Genomic DNA, 18927 nt, shown 5'->3' with positions numbered 1-18927 from the left:
CGCGTGGCCCGGCGAGGCCTAGCCCGGAGCGGCGGCGGGGACGGGCCAGGCGCCTCCAAGGGCACCGGCCTAGGCGTGCACGGGGAGCGCGTGGCTCCCCGCGTGCTGCGGCGGGGCGGGGCGGGGCGCGGGGCGGCCCGGCCCGGCCTGGTGAATTTCGGGGTGCAGCCGCCGAGGCCTACTCCAAACCACACAAACACAAACACACACACACACACACTCTTGAGAGCAACTTCCTTCCGCCCTCCCGCCATCGCATGCATGTTGGATGCATGGGTTTGGGGGGTACATCCCCCCCCTCCCAGCTCGACTTCGGGCACCTCTCTCTCTCTTTCTCGGCCTATTCAGAAATTCAGAGCAACTTCCTTCTGCTCTCCCGCCAGCGCCTGGATATGGATTGGATGCATTTTGGGGAGACACCCCTCCTCCACCCCCCCCCCCCCGCCCAGCTCGACTTTGGGCCCCTCTCTCGATCTTGGGGGGACCCCAGCTCGACTTCGGGCACCTTGCTCTCTCCTCTCTTGGCTTTGGGGAACTCCCAGCTCGGCTTTGGGCACCTATCTCTGGATTTTGGGGGACCCCCCCAGCTCGACTTTGGACACCCCCACTCTCTCTCCCCCCCTCTCCCCAGAGAGAGTGAGGAAGTCGAGCTTGGCCCCCCAGGTGGCCCCTGAACTCTCTTTTCTTTTCTTTTTTTTCTTGTTTTTGGAATTTTGGGGTCACACCAAAAATCACCAGGAGGAGGTTCCTCCTGGCTCTGCACTCAGAAATTACCCCTGGCAGGCACAAGGAAGGAACTCTATGGGATGCCTGGATTTGAACCACCACTAGCTAGCTAGCTAGTTAGCTCTCTCTCTGGCACTTGAACTTTCTTTTCATTTATTTAGTTAGTTACTTCTTTAGCCCCACCCCCATCCTTTCTTGGCCTTCTTGGGTTCTAACTTTTGGGGATGGACTAGAAGTCCGCACTTTGATTTTTTTTTTTTTAAATTTTCATGGGGGGGGTTGGTTGATGATGCAAGAACAACACAGTCCAGCCCCAGGGGAAATGAGCTGGTTTTTGAGATGCTTGGCCGCCTTGGGTTCTACCTTTTGCGAGGGACCGCCAAAAAGACCCCTGCTTTCAACTTTTTTTGAATTTCCATGGGGAGGTTGGTTGATGATCCAATAACAACATCACAGTCGAGCCCCAGATTCTTGAGTTGCTTTTGGACCAGGCTCTCGATTGTTTGCAGATGCTTTTCCAGGCGGAGGGATGCCATGGCACAGATGGTCTCTGGTCTAGCCATGCCACCACCCAGGTGCTTTTCTAGTTCTGCTTCTTTCTTAAAGCCTTCCTGCCGGAGACTTTGATATTTTAGGCAGGCACTAGAAGCCCGCCAAGTCCCAACACTTTGCAGGAGTCGCTATCACTTGGCGTGCCACGTGTGTGTGCCTGCCCCCGCGCCCAGAAGCTAGCTGCTCCCCCTTTCTTTGTGCTTCGAGTTTTGTTCCCGCAAAACTCCTTTGTTTGGCTTCCCTCTCATGAGGATTACTGTGGAGTGTCTGTCTGCGGGATAGTGGAAGGGAGGGAGGCTATAGCTGAAGAGAATATCGAATATGGGCAAGTAATAGGTGCTGTTTAGTCTCGAAGCTATTTGTGTTTATATCACTAGGTAGTGGGTTTATTTTTTTTTCCCTCTGAGGCTCTCCTGTAAACCCGCTTGTACCCAGCAAAACAGTTTTTTGCATGTTTTGAGTTGCTGGCCACAAATTTCCTTAGAGCTGGAAGTGACTTAAAAAAATATGATCAGCACCACTTGGAGGGTGAGAAATGGAGATTTAGAGACTTGTCAGTCTTAAATACTTCTACTGGCTCTAGATCCTGAGCAAGCGTTTAATTTTTCAGTTTTCGGCTCCTTTTACTTTTTTTTTTTTTTTTTTTTACAGCACACAGACTGTAGGATTTTTTGGATATGTTTATTTTTATTTTTAGCTACTCTCAGCTGTGCTCATGGCTTACTATTGGCTCTATGCTGAGGGATCCCTTCCGGCCAAATAGGGGGCATTTGGGGTGTGGAGGATCAACTCAAGTTGGCCCTGTGCGAGGCAAGCGCCGTATTGGCAGTACTATCATTCAGTCCTTGACTGGCATACTGTAGTTTTAAGAGTCGCTTCATGTTGGACCCCAGTTTTATCCTTGCATCCCGTTTGGTCTTCTAGGAGTAACCCCTGAAAAACAAGTGCAACACACACACTGTGTCACTACACAGTCAGTTACTTTGTTTTAACATCGTTTATCATGAATTGGTAAAATAGTAACACAAAGTTCTTGATTCCTGTGAAGTAAAAGTAAGTGTGTTGTTATCCGGGCTAAGATGGGAGGGAGTCTCTCACAATAGTTGAGTAGCACTGTATGCCCGTTTGTGCAGTATGTGCAGTATGTAAACACTTTTCTTGGGGTTAAGTGGCTCAGTGAGATAAAAATATCATTAAGAAAAATGTGGCTTCCAAAATATATGGTGATCACGTTGGGCATTAAGTGACATGTGCCTGTAGGTAGACTCTGGAATAAAATACAAATTTTTATAGTTGGGAGGAGAGTTTTTCTCTACTCATTTCTTCTAGCTTACTTGATTGTCATTTTATTTAGAGTTAATTTTTTAGTACTGTTTTTTAATGCCTTTTTTTCCCTATTTGATCATCTCAAAACACTTGTTGACTGACTGCATTGTAATCTGTAGTTAAAAGTTCTTTTTATGGGACCAGAGAAATACATCTGAAAAGCCACTGTCCTGAGTTTCTTTCCTGCACACTCTGTATGGACTGGGGTGTGGCCCAAAAGCCAAAGTTCGTTTTTTATTAAAAACTTACTTTTGGGGGCCCAGACTGATAGCACAGCTTGTAGAACATTTGTCTTGCATGTAACTGACTTTGGTTTGATCCCCAGCGATTTATATGGTCCCCAACCCTGTCAGAAGTAGTACTTTCTTTCTTTCTTTTTTTTTTTTTTTGTTTGTTTGTTTTGTTTTTGTTTTTGCTTTTGGGCCACACCCAGTAACGCTCAGGGGTTACTCCTGGCTATGTGCTCAGAAGTTGCTCCTGGCTTGGGGGACCATATGGGACACCTGGGGATCGAACCGCGGTCCGTCCAAGGCCAGTGCAGGCAAGGCAGGCACCTTACCTTTAGCGCCACCGCCCGGCCCCAGAAGTAGTACTTTCTGAGTGAAAGCCAGGACTAGTGCCTGAGCGCTGCTTAGTGTGGCCCAAAAAATGGGGTGGGGGGCACCCTACTTTTGGGTACTTTTTATCTACAAGGTTAGACTTGTCAGTACTGTATACTTTACTGTCATAGAACGCTTTTTAATTTTAAGTGGGAAGAAAATGAAATGGGAAATTTTACTTAGTTTACCAACCTTGCACTACTCCAGGCCTACTTTAATTTGGAGGTCCGTTGAGAAATTGGTCAATACTGGATTCCGTTCCAGTCCCTTTCCCCTCATTGCGCAGCATTCTCTTTGTGCAAGGACTACATGATAACATTTTGAAGTCCGGGGAACATTTTTGATCATAAAGGTGTTTTCTACTTTGATAGTTCCAATAAACTTTCTGATAAGAGCTTTTTCTGTTACCTGAGAAAGTGAAAACAGTGGATCAGTAATGCAGTAACAAGTAGAGTGGTGGTTTTCAACCTTTTTATACTATGGAATGATGAAAAAATACTTAGCATAGAGAAGGCTATATTTATAGTATCACCACTTGATTTAGGTATATACATTAGTGACAGCTTTTTACACATTGGTAGTAAGAAGTCATAGATAAAAAGTACACGGTGTGTGGAAGGTATCCTAGGTGTGTTTTGCATATGCACAACATGTTTTCACTGGTTTTGTGATGTCAGTATGAGAGGTTATTTGCTCTTGGGGACTCAATCTTAAACCAAGCTATAAAGAAGTAGAAAAGAGGGCCAGAGAGAAAGCATGGTGGTAAGGCATTTGCCTTGCATGCAGTTCAAATGCATGGTGGTTCAAATCCCGGCATCCCATATGGTCCCCTGAGCATTGCCAGGTGTGACCCAAAAAAACAAAACAAAAAAACCCAAAAACAAACAAACAAAAAAAGAAGTAGAAAAGAATTCCTGAAATCTTAACCCCACTTTAATTTGTTTTGGGGGTTTGGGGTCACACCCAGCTATATTCCTGGTCCTGCACTTAGGAATCATTCCTGACAGTGCTGGGGGGACCATATGGGATGGCCAGAATCAAACCTGGGTCAGCTGTGTGCAAGCAAGGCAAAGCATCCTGCCATCCCTCCACCTCATTTGTTGAACCATTCTTGATGACATTTCCCAGATCTGTCATATTTACTACCAGTATATAGCTAAACACGTTGAGCACATAACCTGTTTAAACACAACACACACCCTGTTTTCATTAATACCCTAGACCCTGAAACAGCACACCCTGTTTTAATCCCCTAAACACACAGAGCTCACACCTTACTACTTCTTTTTTTTTTTTTTTTTTTGGTTTTTGGGCCACACCCAGCGTTGCTCAGGGGTTACTCCTGGCTGTCTGCTCAGAAATAGCTCCTGGCAGGCACGGGGAACCTTATGGGACACCGATTTGAACCAACCACCTTTGGTCCTGGATCAGCTGCTTGCAAGGCAAACGCCACTGTGCTATCTCTCCGGGCCCACCTTACTTCTTCTAACCATTTCCTTCTAAAATAAAGAAATTTACCCTCCAAGTTGCTTGTGAATGGTTTTTAGTAAGTTCTCTACTTGGAATCCGACTAAGTAGCAACAGCTACATCATGGGCTCTGTTATTATTATTATTATTATTATTATTATTATTATTATTATTATTATTATTATTATTATTATTTGGATTTTGGGCCACACCGGTGATGCTCAGGGGCTACTCCTGGCTATGTGCTCAGAAATCCCCTTGGCGTGGGGGATGGAACCATGGTCCGTCCTAGGTTAGTGTTTGCAAGGCAGACGCCCTACCGCTTGCACCACTGTTCCAGCCCCTGTGTTATGTTTTTTTTACTTAGTTCTTATTTACGTCTGAGAAATGGTGTTCTAAATTACAGAATAGAGGAGCTGGAGAAATATTCAAGAGCTGGAGTGCCATGCATGTGTTGCATATTTTAGGCCTAGAGTTGGAGCCCAGGTGTCATAATCCCCTTCATGATCAGTCTGCATAGCTTTTGTTTGCAAAGAATGGTTCCCAGACCTCTGAGCACTATTGGGGAAGGGCTCCCCCAAATTAGAGAATAGATTCAGATTATTTTATATTTTATTGGCAGCATAGTGTTTAACTTACGAAAGGTAGTCATAACAGTCAACTTTCTGTTTTTCAGTCTTTGTTATTTTTAAATTAAAAGTGTGAATTAGCTTCTTTTTTTTTTTTTTTTTTTTGGTTTTTGGTTTTTGGGTCACACCCGGCAGCGCCCAGGGGTTACTCCTGGCTTCATGCTCAGAAATCGCTCCTGGCAGGCTCGGGGGACCATATGGGACGCTGGGATTCGAACCGATGACTGCATGAAAGGCAAACGCCTTACCCTCCATGCTATCTCTCCGGCCCCGTGAATTAGCATCTTTATGTGTACAGGTTTCCATATATGTTCTTATACATATCCTGGTGGAATTACCAGGTTAAATCAATAAAGTAGTCCATATTTAAAATATTCTTCTGATTTGGGGCCAGAGAGGTAGCACAGTGATGGGGCGTTTGCCTTAGATGCAGAAGGATAGTGGTTCGAATCCTGGTATCCCATATGGTCCCCCCAGCCTACCAGGAGCAATTTCAGAGCATAGGGCCAGGAGTAACCCCTGAGTGCTACCGGATGTGACCCAAGAAAACAAAAATAAAATAAAATATTCTGATTTGATGGTCAGTTGACACCTTTATATTTTAATTAAATAATTTTTTATTTTAGCTTTTGGGCCACACGTGGCAGTGCTCAAGTGTAGCTTCTGGCTCTGCTCAGTCACTTCTGGCAGGCTCAGGGAACATATGGGATGCCAGGGATGGAATCCAGGTTCATTCTGGTCAGCCCTATGCAAGGCAAACGCCCTCTCACTCTGGCTCCAAATTATTTAATTAAATTGCCGAGAGATCCAGTTAAAAAATTGGTTGTTTTCAGTCAGGCAGTGTTCCAGCACCCATCCCTTTGACAGTGCACAGTGCACATCCCTCCCTATTTGTCTTCCCCCATTTCACTCCTTCCCTCCCTCCCTGTTTCCTCTCCTGCATTGTAGTTTGCAGCGTTTACTAAATGGACATCATGCATATCGCTACCTTCTTTCAGCATCTTGTTCTTGTCTAGAGTGATCATTTCCAAATATTGTTTGAGTGTTCCTTTCTCTGCCCTAACTGTATTCCCCACCTCTTTGTGGTAAGCTTCCTTCCTATCATCGACTAGTCCTCCTTTCCCTCATCTGTTTTTGGGTATTGTTAACATACAATTGGTTTTAATAGTAAGAATGTTTATTGGGCATTTACTATAGTCCAGACAGGTACTAATACTAACTCACATAATTGTAAGTAATTGCAATACATACTTAATTTACAAAATCTTAGTGTCCACAAGCCTTGAGGAAAGAAAGAACTGAAATTACATAGTTAGCTTAATATCTTTTTAATTCCCCTGTTGTTTTTTGTTTGTTTGTTTTGCTGGGTTTACACCCAGAAATGCTCAGGAATTACTCCGGGTGGGACTGGGGTGGGGACATGCAGGATGCTGAAGATTGATCCTGGGTGGGCTAGGCTGAAAGCAGGGTAGTGTTCTACCTGCTGTACCATCTCTCTGGTCCCTGATTTCTTAAAATCTCTATGCTAGATCTTAGCTTTTAAGTTTTTTTTGTTTTTTTTTTTGGTTTTTGGGCCACACCCGGTAATGCTCAGGGGTTACTCCTGGCTATGTGCTCAGAAGTTGCTCCTGGCTTGGGGGACCATATGGGACACCGGGGGATCGAACCGCGGTCCGTCCAAGGCTAGCGCAGGCAAGGCAGGCACCTTACCTTTAGCGCCACCGCCCGGCCCCGTGCTTTTAAGTTTTAATGGTTCTTCAGAAGTAGAACATTGGCATGGGAAAAGGGAAAAATCACATTGTGTGTGAAAAGTGATTAAAAAAAGTGTCAGTATAACGTGTTATGTATGACCTCCTTAACTAAATTTTCTATTAATAGATTATATTTCATCTTGTCCTTAATCTATCCAGCTGACCATTTCTGTTACTCAGAAGCCAGCTGATAGACTCTTTGTTGCTGATAATTGAAGATGGAAATGTGCTGGGTATTCGTGAATGGATCAGAAAAAATAATTGTCCTTTGTCATAGTTCCATTTTGCTTCACTATTCCTTTTGAAGTAAAGTAGTTTTATTTAGAGAAATAGGAAGGAAAGAGAAGGGCGGGGGAAGATCTCAAGTTGAGATGCTGACAAATCCTGAATGCATCATAAAGTAAAAGAAAGGACTACATCTCAGATGCAGGTATATCTCCAAGCCTACTTCATTCACTATTTCAGTCTGGGTTCATAAGCCTGTGACAGGTTTAAAGTAAACTGGATTAGTAAAATGAACATGCATGGATTATTTGAATCATTTTATTAAGGGTTTCCTTTAATATAACTGGAAGTAGATAGTAGAATTGACCTAAACAATGTAGGCATTTGCATAATTTTGCCTTTTTTTTTTTTTAAGAAAAAATGTGTATATTAGTTAAATATTTTAATTAGTGGGGTTTTTGTTTTTTGTGCCATACCTGGAGGTGTGCTCACAGGTCCATACAGTGTGCTAGAGATTAAACCCAGCTTGACCTCATGCAGGGCAAACTACTTACCTTTTGTATATACTCTAGATTTCTTTTCTTTTAAGAGCATTTTTTTTTGGAGGACCAGAATGGGATGCCCTGAAATCAAACCCGTGTTGGCTGCATACGAGACAAATGTCCTACCCGCAGTGCTATCACTCTAGTCCTATTCAGGGCTATTTTAAACAACAAAAGCCAAAACAGGTTTTAATTTTTCTGATAAAGTAATACAGTAGATTTATTGAATACATTGTGAACATGCTGGCAGGAAGCATGACAAGCTCACCTGCAGGTTTTATTTTCTTTTTCTGCCAGTGCAGGCAAGTGAGGGGAATCCCATACCACATGGTGTTCAGGGGACCTTGCGTGCCATTGAATCCAGGCCTCCAACATGAAAGGCTGTGTACACTAGCTAATCCTTTGACTTATCACCTCCAGTTCTGTTTGCTGTAAAATGAGGTGAAATTTTGTCAGTAAAGTACTGAGTTTTTGGACATGATTTCAGTGTAGAAAAATACCTTTATGTAAAACATGGGGATTTAGGGGAAAGATTGATTCCTTTCGTTCCCTTGATTTAGCCATATCCTTAATTTTAACTTTTTGAGTTAGAAGGGGATTTTAGTTGCAGAACACATGAGTTGGGTTAATCTCAGCTGTTGGCTAACAAATTGCAAGAGGCAGTATGCAGAATCGAAAGCATTAAGGGAGGGAAACTGCTTATGTGAGATGTGGAGAACCTTGATTATACTCTTATTCTCTGAACCATAACTCATTTGAGGTTGGGGGGGTGTTATTTGGTGACGCTCAGGGGTTACTCCTGCTATGCACTCAGAAATCACTCCTGGCCTGGGGGACCATATGGGACTCCGGGGATCAAACCGTGAACCATCCTAGGCTAGCACATGCAAGGCAGATAGATGACTTACGGCTTGCGCCACCGCTCCGGCCTTCATTTGTGTTTTTATATCAGTGTATGTGGTTATGACTCTAATGTTGCCGTGAAACCTTTTGCTTGCAATTCAGAATTTTGAATTCTAAATTTTTGTTTTTAGGAAGGATCGAGATCGTGACCGGGATCGTGAAGATCGATCTAAAGATCGAGACCGAGAGCGGGATAGAGGAGATAGAGAGCGGGAAAGGGAGAAAGAAAAAGAGAAGGAATTGAGAGCCTCTACTAATGCTATGCTTATCAGTGCTGGATTACCACCTTTAAAGGCTTCCCATTCAGCTCATTCTGCCCACTCAGCGCATTCAGCACATTCGGCACATTCTGCTCATCCTGGACATGCCGGACATGCTGGACACACATCACTTCCACAGTGCATTAATCCATTCACCAACTTGCCCCATACGCCTCGATATTACGATATTCTAAAGAAAAGGCTTCAACTTCCGGTTTGGGAATACAAGGATAGGTTTACAGATATCCTGGTTAGACATCAGTCGTTTGTACTGGTTGGTGAGACTGGGTCCGGTAAAACAACACAGGTGAGTTACTATATGTCATAGTATGTAATTTATGAAAGCCCAATTTTGTATATTTGGTCCTAATGTTCACCATTGTCTTTCTGGTACATCTTTTGAATAGCCCTTTTGATGTTTATTTGTACGTTTTGGTGACTTGGGAATACTGGTGGAAGTACTTATTTTCCCTGAATTCATAGGGGTAAATAGTGCTGTTTATTAAGTTTGACCGAGTGATGCTTGTTTTATCCACTAGCATTTGGGGTGGTAAATATGGATTTAGGGGTACAAGATAGAGAGAACTTGAACCATTGGTGAGGTCTTGCTTTTGACTTTTTTATATGGAATGGGAATACTGGGCTGTAGTGCATGCTCTTTTTTTTTTTTTTTTTTTTTGGTTTTGTTTTGGTTTTTGGGTCACACCTGCCAGCGCTCAGGGTTTACTTCTGGCTCTGTGCTCAGAAATCGCTCCTGGCAGGCTCAGGGACAATATGGGATGCTGGGATTAGAACCACCGACCTTTTGCGTGCAAGGCAAACACCTTACCTCCATGCTATCTCTCCGGCCCCTGGAGTGCATGCTTTGTGTGCTAGAGGCCCTGTTAAATCTCTGGCACCACTGAACTAGGAGTAGCCCCTGGTTGCAACAAAGTGTGACTCAAAGTCCAAAACTTAGGGGAGGGGAAATGGGATACTAAAAGTACAATAAAGTAAAATCTTGACCCACTCCTCCCACACTAGATAACACTTTTTCCTAGCGAAACATCATTGTTCCTTGTTACTAATGTTTGTTAGTAGGCTCACCAGAATATTTTTCAAATACAGATGGGCATATTTACTGGATCCAGTGATCCAGTGCGGTGGCACTTAGAGCCATGTAACTCTTTGTGGGAAATATAGAACTTTACTTCCACAAGTATGCTCAATGAGCTTAACTGGAGAAACTTCTAGAGTTAATGCAGATAGTAAAATCTAAAAATTGGTGGGTAATAGGTTTTTTTTTTTAAATTTAAATTTACATTTTCTTGCTATAAATTAGGTTGACTATATTACCAGTCTTGAGCTTGAGCCTAGAGACTTAAAATACCAGAGCGATGTTATGTCTGAGGATAAAGTTCTAAGCACTGAAGTGCATATTTTGCATGCTGGAGCCCCAAATTCCATAATAAGCTCCACAGCCCTGGAGTGGCCCAGGACCCCCTACCTACTACCTCCAGATGATAGAAGTGGCAGATCCTGGTTATTGTAGAATCTTTAGAAAAAGTGGGGAAGTATTGACTGATGACTCAGAATAAATAATATTTCATACTGGCCTATTTAAGCTGATTTGTTTGTGATACATACTCAGTAACCTATATAAGCTACATATTATAGTTTATTTTCTGAAATTAAATATAAGCCATAGCTATCCCTTTGAGAATTTCAGGATACATTTTGAAGGCTACAGTAGCAACCAGAGTAGCAAGCTTGTTTTAATGTCAACCACCTTTTACTGAGAGGAAGGCTTACTGTTGATGTTAGTAACTGAAATGCTTGCTTTATTAATGTCAATAGTTTTTTTAAATATTTCAGTTGATTTGTCCAGTTGCCAAAAGTATTAACAGTGTCCATCTAATTAACAATTGGGTAAATGTCAGGCACTTACATTTTATTACTGCTTTGTAAGGAAATTAGTTTATTTCATAGTTGAGCAAAATGAAGCTTATGTTTAGTGATTATCCTGGGTTATATATCTTAAATGAATCGAGGTGAACTCAGTATTTAAAACATTGGAGTCATAGGTAAATTTGTTTGATACTACTATTCTAAGGCCTTACATCCACTTCATTTCAGTATTAATTTAGTGTTGAGCTTGTATTTTGAGTCAGTTGAAGAGCTGTCTTGTTTTTTAATCCTTTGTTTGTTTGTTTGTTTATTTTTGTTTTTGGGCCACACCCGGTGTTGCTCAGGAGTTACTCCTGGCTGTCTGCTCAGAAATAGCTCCTGGCAGGCACGGGGGACCATATGGGACACCGGGATTCGAACCAACCACCTTTGGTCCTGGATTGGCTGCTTGCAAGGCAAACGCCGCTGTGCTATCTCTCCGGGCCCTTATTTATTTATTTATTTTTTAAAGATGCGTAAGATTTGGATACATATAGGATTCTTTGGTCATTGAGAGCGTTTTGGAGGGGAACCTAAAGAGTTAATAGTGAATAGTTTCCAGTTGCTCTTTTTCTTCTGGTAGAGTCAGATTAAACTTTGACTCCAGATCATTAATAATTAGCCATTATTTGCCTATATTTTTGTCTCATTAGGAATACAATTCTAGTCCCATAATGTAGAAACTTGAGCTATTGTTCAAGATTCGATAAAGACATTTTACGCGGCAATTTGTTATGTTTAATATGTTATATATATGTGTGTGTGTGTGTGTGTGTATATATATATATATATATATATATATATATATATATATAAAAGAAACTGAAGCTAATTTTATCAAAAAATGAAATGAGAAACACCAGTTTTAGAGAAAAAGCATTGCCTGATCTAGACAGTATTGGGTATTGGTGCATGTCACCTGAGATTGAGCTGGATGGGCTTAAATATGTTTTAATAATTGAGGAGTGATCTGGACTTTATTGAAGGAAAGGAGGGGCAAACTCAGAGCTTGCTATAGGCGTAGTTCTGCCTCTGCACTCAGGGATGAGTCCTATTGGGGTTTAGGGGACCATCCATATTAAATATCTGGAATCTTGAGACACCCATACGAAAAGGGAAACCCAGGTTGTTATATATTCTATTGCTCTGGTTCCTTTTACGCAAAGTCCTCTCTAGTGAGAATATTGATGACAAGTTGGGTGTTAGTAAACTATTCATTATTCAGGTGATCCACTTAGGAATGACATTAGCGTATTTTAGATAGAAGTCAGGAGAATTAAAACAACATTTGAAGTGTTAGGAAATTGTTTTCAAATAGTGGAAGAGAAGCAGCTGAAAGAAAGAAGTTCCTTTAGGGCCAAAGAGTTAAGTAGGATGTTTGCCTTGAAAGCGGCCGACTCAGGACCAATGGTGGTTCGAATTCCGCCATCTCATATGGTTCCCATGCCTGCCAGGAGTAACCCCGAGTGTCGCCGGGTGTGGCCCAAAAACAACAAAAAAAAGAAAAGTTACTTTAGAATGATAGTAATAAGCCAGTGCATCATATCTCAGGACCTATTTTTATTAAAGCTTTTCTTAAAAATGAATAGATGAATTGACTGGATTTTTTTCTCCAAAATTTTGGGAGCTCTTGAATTCCCTGATGTCAAAGATTCTGAGATATTCTTGATATACAACAACCAAAACAAAAATACTGATATACTTGGCGCTAAGAGAACACAGCTTTTCTCTGAAGGATTAGAGGTGTTTTTTCCCCCTCAGTTGGGCAACAAGATTGGTGCTGGGGATCAAAGGACTCCTGCATGCAGAGCATATTTTTCGAGCTATTGTTCTAGCTGCAAGATACAGTTTTTACTTACAGAAATAATGTATTAATGTAATGGGTTTAAGTTTTTAACTATTAGAGTCTATTAGTTTGGCATTTTGGTTGTTGTAAGTATAAAGAGAACTGAATTCAAGTAAAACTGAATTGAATTTGCACAAAATGTAAATTTTTTTATTAGTGTATTGGAGTATTTCGTTGGCATGAGTTTAAAAAGTGAAACAATTCTTTCATTGAGAATTTTGATTTTTATTGACTGCCACTGTTTTGGTTTCCATACCAGCAGTATCCTGAGGGCTATTTCTAGTGGTATTGGGGACCAGCTTGACCATATCTGATGGCCCTTGAGGGATTCTGCCATTCCACAGATGAATTGTGGGCCCTTGCTCACATATTTAGGAAGCTTGGGGCATAAAACTAAGACTTTGAGTTTTATTATTATTTTTATTTTGGTTTAGATTTTGAGTTATAATTGATTGGTACATTTTAAAATTATTTATTTGCTCTTTTGAAGTACTTTTTTTGTCTGAGAGTGGCTAAAATGAAGACATTTATATAAAGTTTTCTTAAACTCACTTTGCCTTTTTGGATTTGTTTGGTTACATCTAGCCTTTTGAGTTCTCTTTTGGCTCTGTGTCTGGGATTACTCCTCAGGCCCAGATACGGTGTGAACAGAACCAAGGTTGGGTATATACAAGTCTTACCTGCTCGAGAAGGCCACTTAAACTTTGGTTTATGGAACCTTTTTCAATTTTATTCTCTTTCTTTTTATAAAAATCCTATTATATTCCTGAAACGGCACAAAACTTGATCTCTTGAGATATTTTTCACTGACAATGCTTATCCCCAAAGTATTGAAAAATAAAAAAATAGTTGTAACAGTCAGTGCTCTTTATTAGCTATTGTTGTACACAGCCTGTGTCCAAAACAAAAAGCATATATTTATATACTATATGTAAACTATATAGCCGTAGGAAAATGCTTAGTGATGAGATAGTTTATGTTGTACAAGGTTTTCAGGGCAACCCCAGTGAACTGAATGGACTAAGGAATATTATATATGATATACCAGTATTATGTGGCCCTTAATGGCTAGGAGAGTTCACATTGTTTTTTGAATTAGAGGGGTGGTTGAGTGGTATGCATGCACATGTATATGCATTTTATTTCATTTTATTGGAATGAGATTTTAAAAACTTGTTGATGCAAACAGAATAGAATTGATTTAGATATGAAATTATTTGCTAGATTCCCCAGTGGTGTGTGGAGTACATGCGATCATTACCAGGACCCAAGAGAGGAGTTGCCTGTACCCAACCCAGGAGAGTGGCTGCAATGAGTGTGGCTCAGAGAGTTGCTGATGAAATGGATGTTATGTTGGGCCAGGAAGTTGGTTACTCCATTCGATTTGAAGACTGCAGCAGTGCGAAAACCATTCTAAAGTAAGTACTACCTTTGAAAATGAGAACTTCTTGTTGCTGCTTTGCAAGGAGGGCTTTGCCATGGACCTTCCGATCATCCATTATTAGACTAGTCCTAAGTGGTAGAACCTAGAATAGAAAGGATGGCATGACCCTCTTTTCTCTGGGTCATGTTCTGAGTGGGGTTTCTTCACTCTGGCAATGTTCAGGGGACTGTACATTATGGATCAATTCTACTTTGTGTCTGTTGCCTGCACACAAAACATGCACTGCGCCTATTGAGTACTCTCTCTCTGGCACTTGATTTTTCCTCTTTCTGTGCAGGTAATTGATCCTAGGGCAAACACATAAGAGGCATGAGCTCTACACTGAGCCACATTTCACGTCTGCCAAAGATCACTTAAGTAATAATATTTATATAACATAAAGATGACAGTTCATGGTATAAGATGTATTGGTCTGAGAGGGTTTTTAATGTTACACAATTATACTATGCATATACTGTGAGCTGTAGATGACTTGAAGTATATAATAATTTTGAGTATCCTCAAAGTTCTCCTTTCCATAATAGCAGTGGTACACAGTGACTTCGCTTAAGTCATGAAAAATGGTTTTTGCCTGATGGCATTTTCCTGGAAAATTAACAGCTTTTGTTGCATCTCTTTTATTTTGTACGAATGTGGCCTTTTGGGTCAAATTTTAGCGATTGCTGGGTGAGGGGAGTTTTCTGGAAAGTGCTTTGAGGACCATGTATGTAGTACCAGGGATGGAGGAACAGGGACAGCTGTATGCAAGCCATATTTTATTTCCAGTATTGTCTGGTCCATATTTACAAATTTCTTTGTGACAATGACAGATTTAGAACCAAATATTAGATTAAAGATATGACCTTTGATGGCAGAGACAAACTGTTAGGAGGGAATTCCACTTCAGATTATTTTGGGCAAGTACTCAGGGCTTCCTCCTGGCTCGAGCTCAAGGATCATTCCTGACTTGGCTAAAGAAATCATTTGGTGGGGTGGAAGTTGAACCCAGTGTGACTGACTGCCTGCAAGGCAGGCTTCCTACCCACTGAACTATTCCTCTAGTCTCCTTCAAACGTGTATGCAGGGGTCTCAAACTCGTGGGCTGTTTGCGGCCCTCCGTACAACATTTTGTGGCCCTGCCCTAGAGGAATCTTTTTGTTTTGTTTTAGTTGTTTGGGTCATGCCCCCCAATGTTCAAGGCTTACTACTGACTCTGCACTCAAGGATCACCCCAACTTTGTCTCCTGCGGCCCCCAGGTAAATTGAGTTTGAGACCCCTGGATAGACAAGGCGGATATTAAGGGCTATTATACAGCTATGGTTAGTTTTGTTTGAGCCATAAGCTGGTCTTTTCTGTGCACGTAGAATTTGAACAGGTTCTTCAGATACTGTGATCTGTAAATATGTAAAAATGTATTTTCTCAACTATAAGGTTTCTGAACTTACAATTTTTGAGGTGAGTTTGTTTTTTGGGCCACACCGAGTGGCACTCAGGTTACTCCTGGCTCAGCTCAGAAATCATTCCTGCCATGCTCCAGAGACCATAGGGGATGCCATGATTGAGCTAGGGAGACCAGAATTTGGAGATTTAAGATTTAAGATTTGTAAGTTACTATGCAGAAAAGATTAAAGTGTAAGTAATATGAAATGGTAGGCTTTCAAATATTTTTTTGTGAAAGATTTTGGTTCGGTAAATAGGGAGAGGCAAACTTTCAAATCTAGAGACCATTCTGTACACCAGAATCATACATGTTTATGCCATTAGATAGTTATTTTAAAATAACTTTGCATTGTGATATGTGGTGTGGATTCAACTGAACTTTAAGAAGTATTACAGATCGGTTTTTTAAAAATATTTTATTGATTGATTGATTCATTCATTAATTGGTTTTTGGGCCAAACCCAGCGGTTCTCGGGTTAGTCCTGGCTTCCCCTGGAAGGCTGGGGAATCATATGGGATGCCAGGAATCAAACGGGTGGGTCCGTATTCAAGGCAAACGCCTTATTACTGTGCTGTCTTGCTATTTCTCCCACCCCTACAGATAGGGGTTTTTTTTTTTAGACTTGGAATATACCTTAAGTCAAAAATTTTTTGGCGGGGTTGGGGGGAACATCCAGTGATGCTCAGGGGTTACTCCCAGCTATGTGCTCAGAAATAGCTCCTGACTTGGGGGACCATATGGGACACTGGGGGATCGAACCGCAGTTCCTCCTAGGTCAGCATATGCAAGGCAAATGCCCTACTGTTTGAGTCATCGCTCCAGCCCTTCTTAAGTCAAATTAAATAGTGCAGGTCCATTGGTAATTTTGACTAGTAGGACTATTTGCAGTTACTATATATAATTTACCTGATCATCTGTATCACCTCAGAACTTGAAACAAGAATCCATCTATTAAAAACAGTTAAACATAATGAGGACCAGTCACATCACAGCTAGTTGTATAAGAAGGTGAAGAATATATCAGAGAAGCACACTCCTTTTAAAAGAGGAGCGTGTCTTTATATTCATTGTGTATCCAGATGCCATCTTTAATTTTTACCAGAGACATAGTAAAGAAACTTGATTTCTGGAGATTGGGCCAGACAGACAAAATTTAACCATGTCTTTCAAAGACTCTTGGCTCACTGTTGACCTTAAGTTTTTTTGTTGATAAATAAGATTGTTGCAGAGCTTTAACTGAAGTACCTTTAATTTATGTAGATCCAAAGATTATTTTTCAGTGTTTGGGATATAGATCCTAGCTGAATTCTAGGTCTAATATTAAACAATTTTCAGAGGCTTCCATTGAAGTATAATTATTACACACTTGGCTAGACAGACTATAAATAGACTAGGTCCAGGAGAGGTTAGTTGTATAAACTGCTGCAAAATGATGGTATGGCTTTTTGTTTTGTGTTTTGATTTGCATGAGGTGTTTCTTCCCCCTCTTTTAAGTATTTAATTTGCAATATGCTTGTTCCTTTTGCTATCTTGGAATAGAAGGAAAAAAGGAGTGAAGAAAGTAAAGTAAGAAAATTAAGGTAAAAAAGTAAAGATGAAATAAGAAAAAAAGGAATAAAGAAATTATGAAAGCTTGTCAGTTTCTGAGGAGTCTGAAATATTTTAAATTCATTTTAATGTAATGAAGAGGTTAGATTCTGCAGTGGATTTTAAGAAACACTTTAGAATTAGAATATTTTGAATTCCCATGGGAGTTTCTAATCATTTTTTGAAATAAGAGTTTGGTAGTCTTGTATTTGGGGAAAACAATATTCGAAGTTGCTTTCAATTTGCTAGCAGATTTCATGCTTCCTCAATTATTCTTTGATCTGCAAAATGGGATTTAGGGTGGCAAATAAGTTATGCTTCACCATCCTTTTTACTAGTACATGAGTACCTGTGTCTGGCAGGACCAGTTATAGTAGCAAAAAGTAAATCTGGTTTCTGTTCCCATAAACAAATAAAAGCCAGCAATGTAAAAATCTTACTGTGATTAGGCTTTTGAAAGCGATGAGAGGAATTTATATCAAAGTATGATTAGAATATTTAGTTTAGATTAGAGCAGAGTGGATGGACTCAGCCAAGGTCTGGTTTGCTTGAGTAAGGGTTGGGATACAGAAGTAGTTTTTTTACTGGGTCACTGGGACAGCATTTTAAAAAAGAAATGCATTGGGGCCTGAGAGATAGCATGGAGGCAAGGCGTTTGCCTTTCATGTAGGACTGTGGTTTGAATCCCTGCATCCCAGATGGTCCCCAATGACCGTGTTTGCCAGGAGCGATTTCTGAGCGTAGAGCCAGGAGTGACCCCTGTGGGTTGTGCCTCAAAAACCAAAGGAAAAAAAAAAAGAAATGCATTCTGGAAAATAGTCATTTGAGAAGCACTCTAGGCTGAATATTATTGTTTTTAATTTCTCTTCATGTAAGGGACACATCTAGCATTGCTCATGGTTAATTCTGGTGGAGCTCAGGGTACCATTATAGACAATGGGGGTGTGGTGGACCCAGATTGGCTGTGTGCAAGGCCAAGTGTCTTATTGCTGTACTCAGCTTTCAGCTCCTGTGTATTGTCTTGAAGTATTCAGCTGACTTGTGTATGTTGACATTTTTGTGATACGTCACTTTTGAAATATTACAGGCCTCTTTAAGACAGTATAGATAATTATGGAGTGGGATTGGATCTGGGCTGGCTTCCTGCTGTACTATATCTTCAGCTCCTGAATCTTCATATATTGAAAAGGGAATTTTTTTTATAGAATGGTCTCTTCTGGATTTGATAAAGTGTCTCTTGTTGGAGAAGGAATAGTAACAGTAATTTATTTATTTATTTATTTTAATCAGAGTCCTTTGCTTTTGGGTATCTGACCCATTTAATTTTGAAATCTGTAATAAGAATAAAGATTCACCCTGGGGTCATTCTTTGAAACACAGTGTTGTAGCTCTTAATGACCACTGATGTGTTTGTTCTAGAAGATTGTTCTGTCCTGAAATGTTACGTTAGTTTAGGACAAGCCTGCTAGATAATTGGAAAAGTTGGACATAGGGTGTAGTTGAAATCTATAATTGAGTAGCAGTGAGAAATGAAGAGCTTTTGGATTCAGGAATAGCTGCAGGTAGGTAGTTTGCCTTGTATTGTATATTGTCAGCCCAGGTTTGATTCCTGAGCACCATTGCTGTGATGATCCCCGTGCCTCCTCCCTCCAAAAAAGAACTTTGGGTTTTAAAGCATGTTAAAGCCCATGAAGGAAAATTTTGAACTAGTCAAAGGTCAGT

The 18927-nt window shown here is 40.8% G+C and overlaps 1 protein-coding gene across 1 annotated transcript in view; it reads left to right on the top strand.

Annotated features, from left to right (window-relative positions):
• Positions 1-18927, top strand: part of DHX15 (DEAH-box helicase 15) — a 60521-nt gene that overhangs the window by 379 nt on the left and 41215 nt on the right. Inside the window, exons 2-3 of the mRNA XM_049789995.1 lie at positions 8853-9288; positions 13978-14171. Coding sequence (XP_049645952.1) covers positions 8853-9288; positions 13978-14171 — 630 coding nt within the window. The remainder of the gene's footprint in view (positions 1-8852; positions 9289-13977; positions 14172-18927) is intronic.

The sequence above is a fragment of the Suncus etruscus genome, chromosome 16 (assembly GCF_024139225.1).
Source record: "Suncus etruscus isolate mSunEtr1 chromosome 16, mSunEtr1.pri.cur, whole genome shotgun sequence".
NCBI classification, from domain to species: Eukaryota; Metazoa; Chordata; class Mammalia; order Eulipotyphla; family Soricidae; genus Suncus; species Suncus etruscus.
This window is presented reverse-complemented; position numbering and strand designations above follow the sequence as displayed.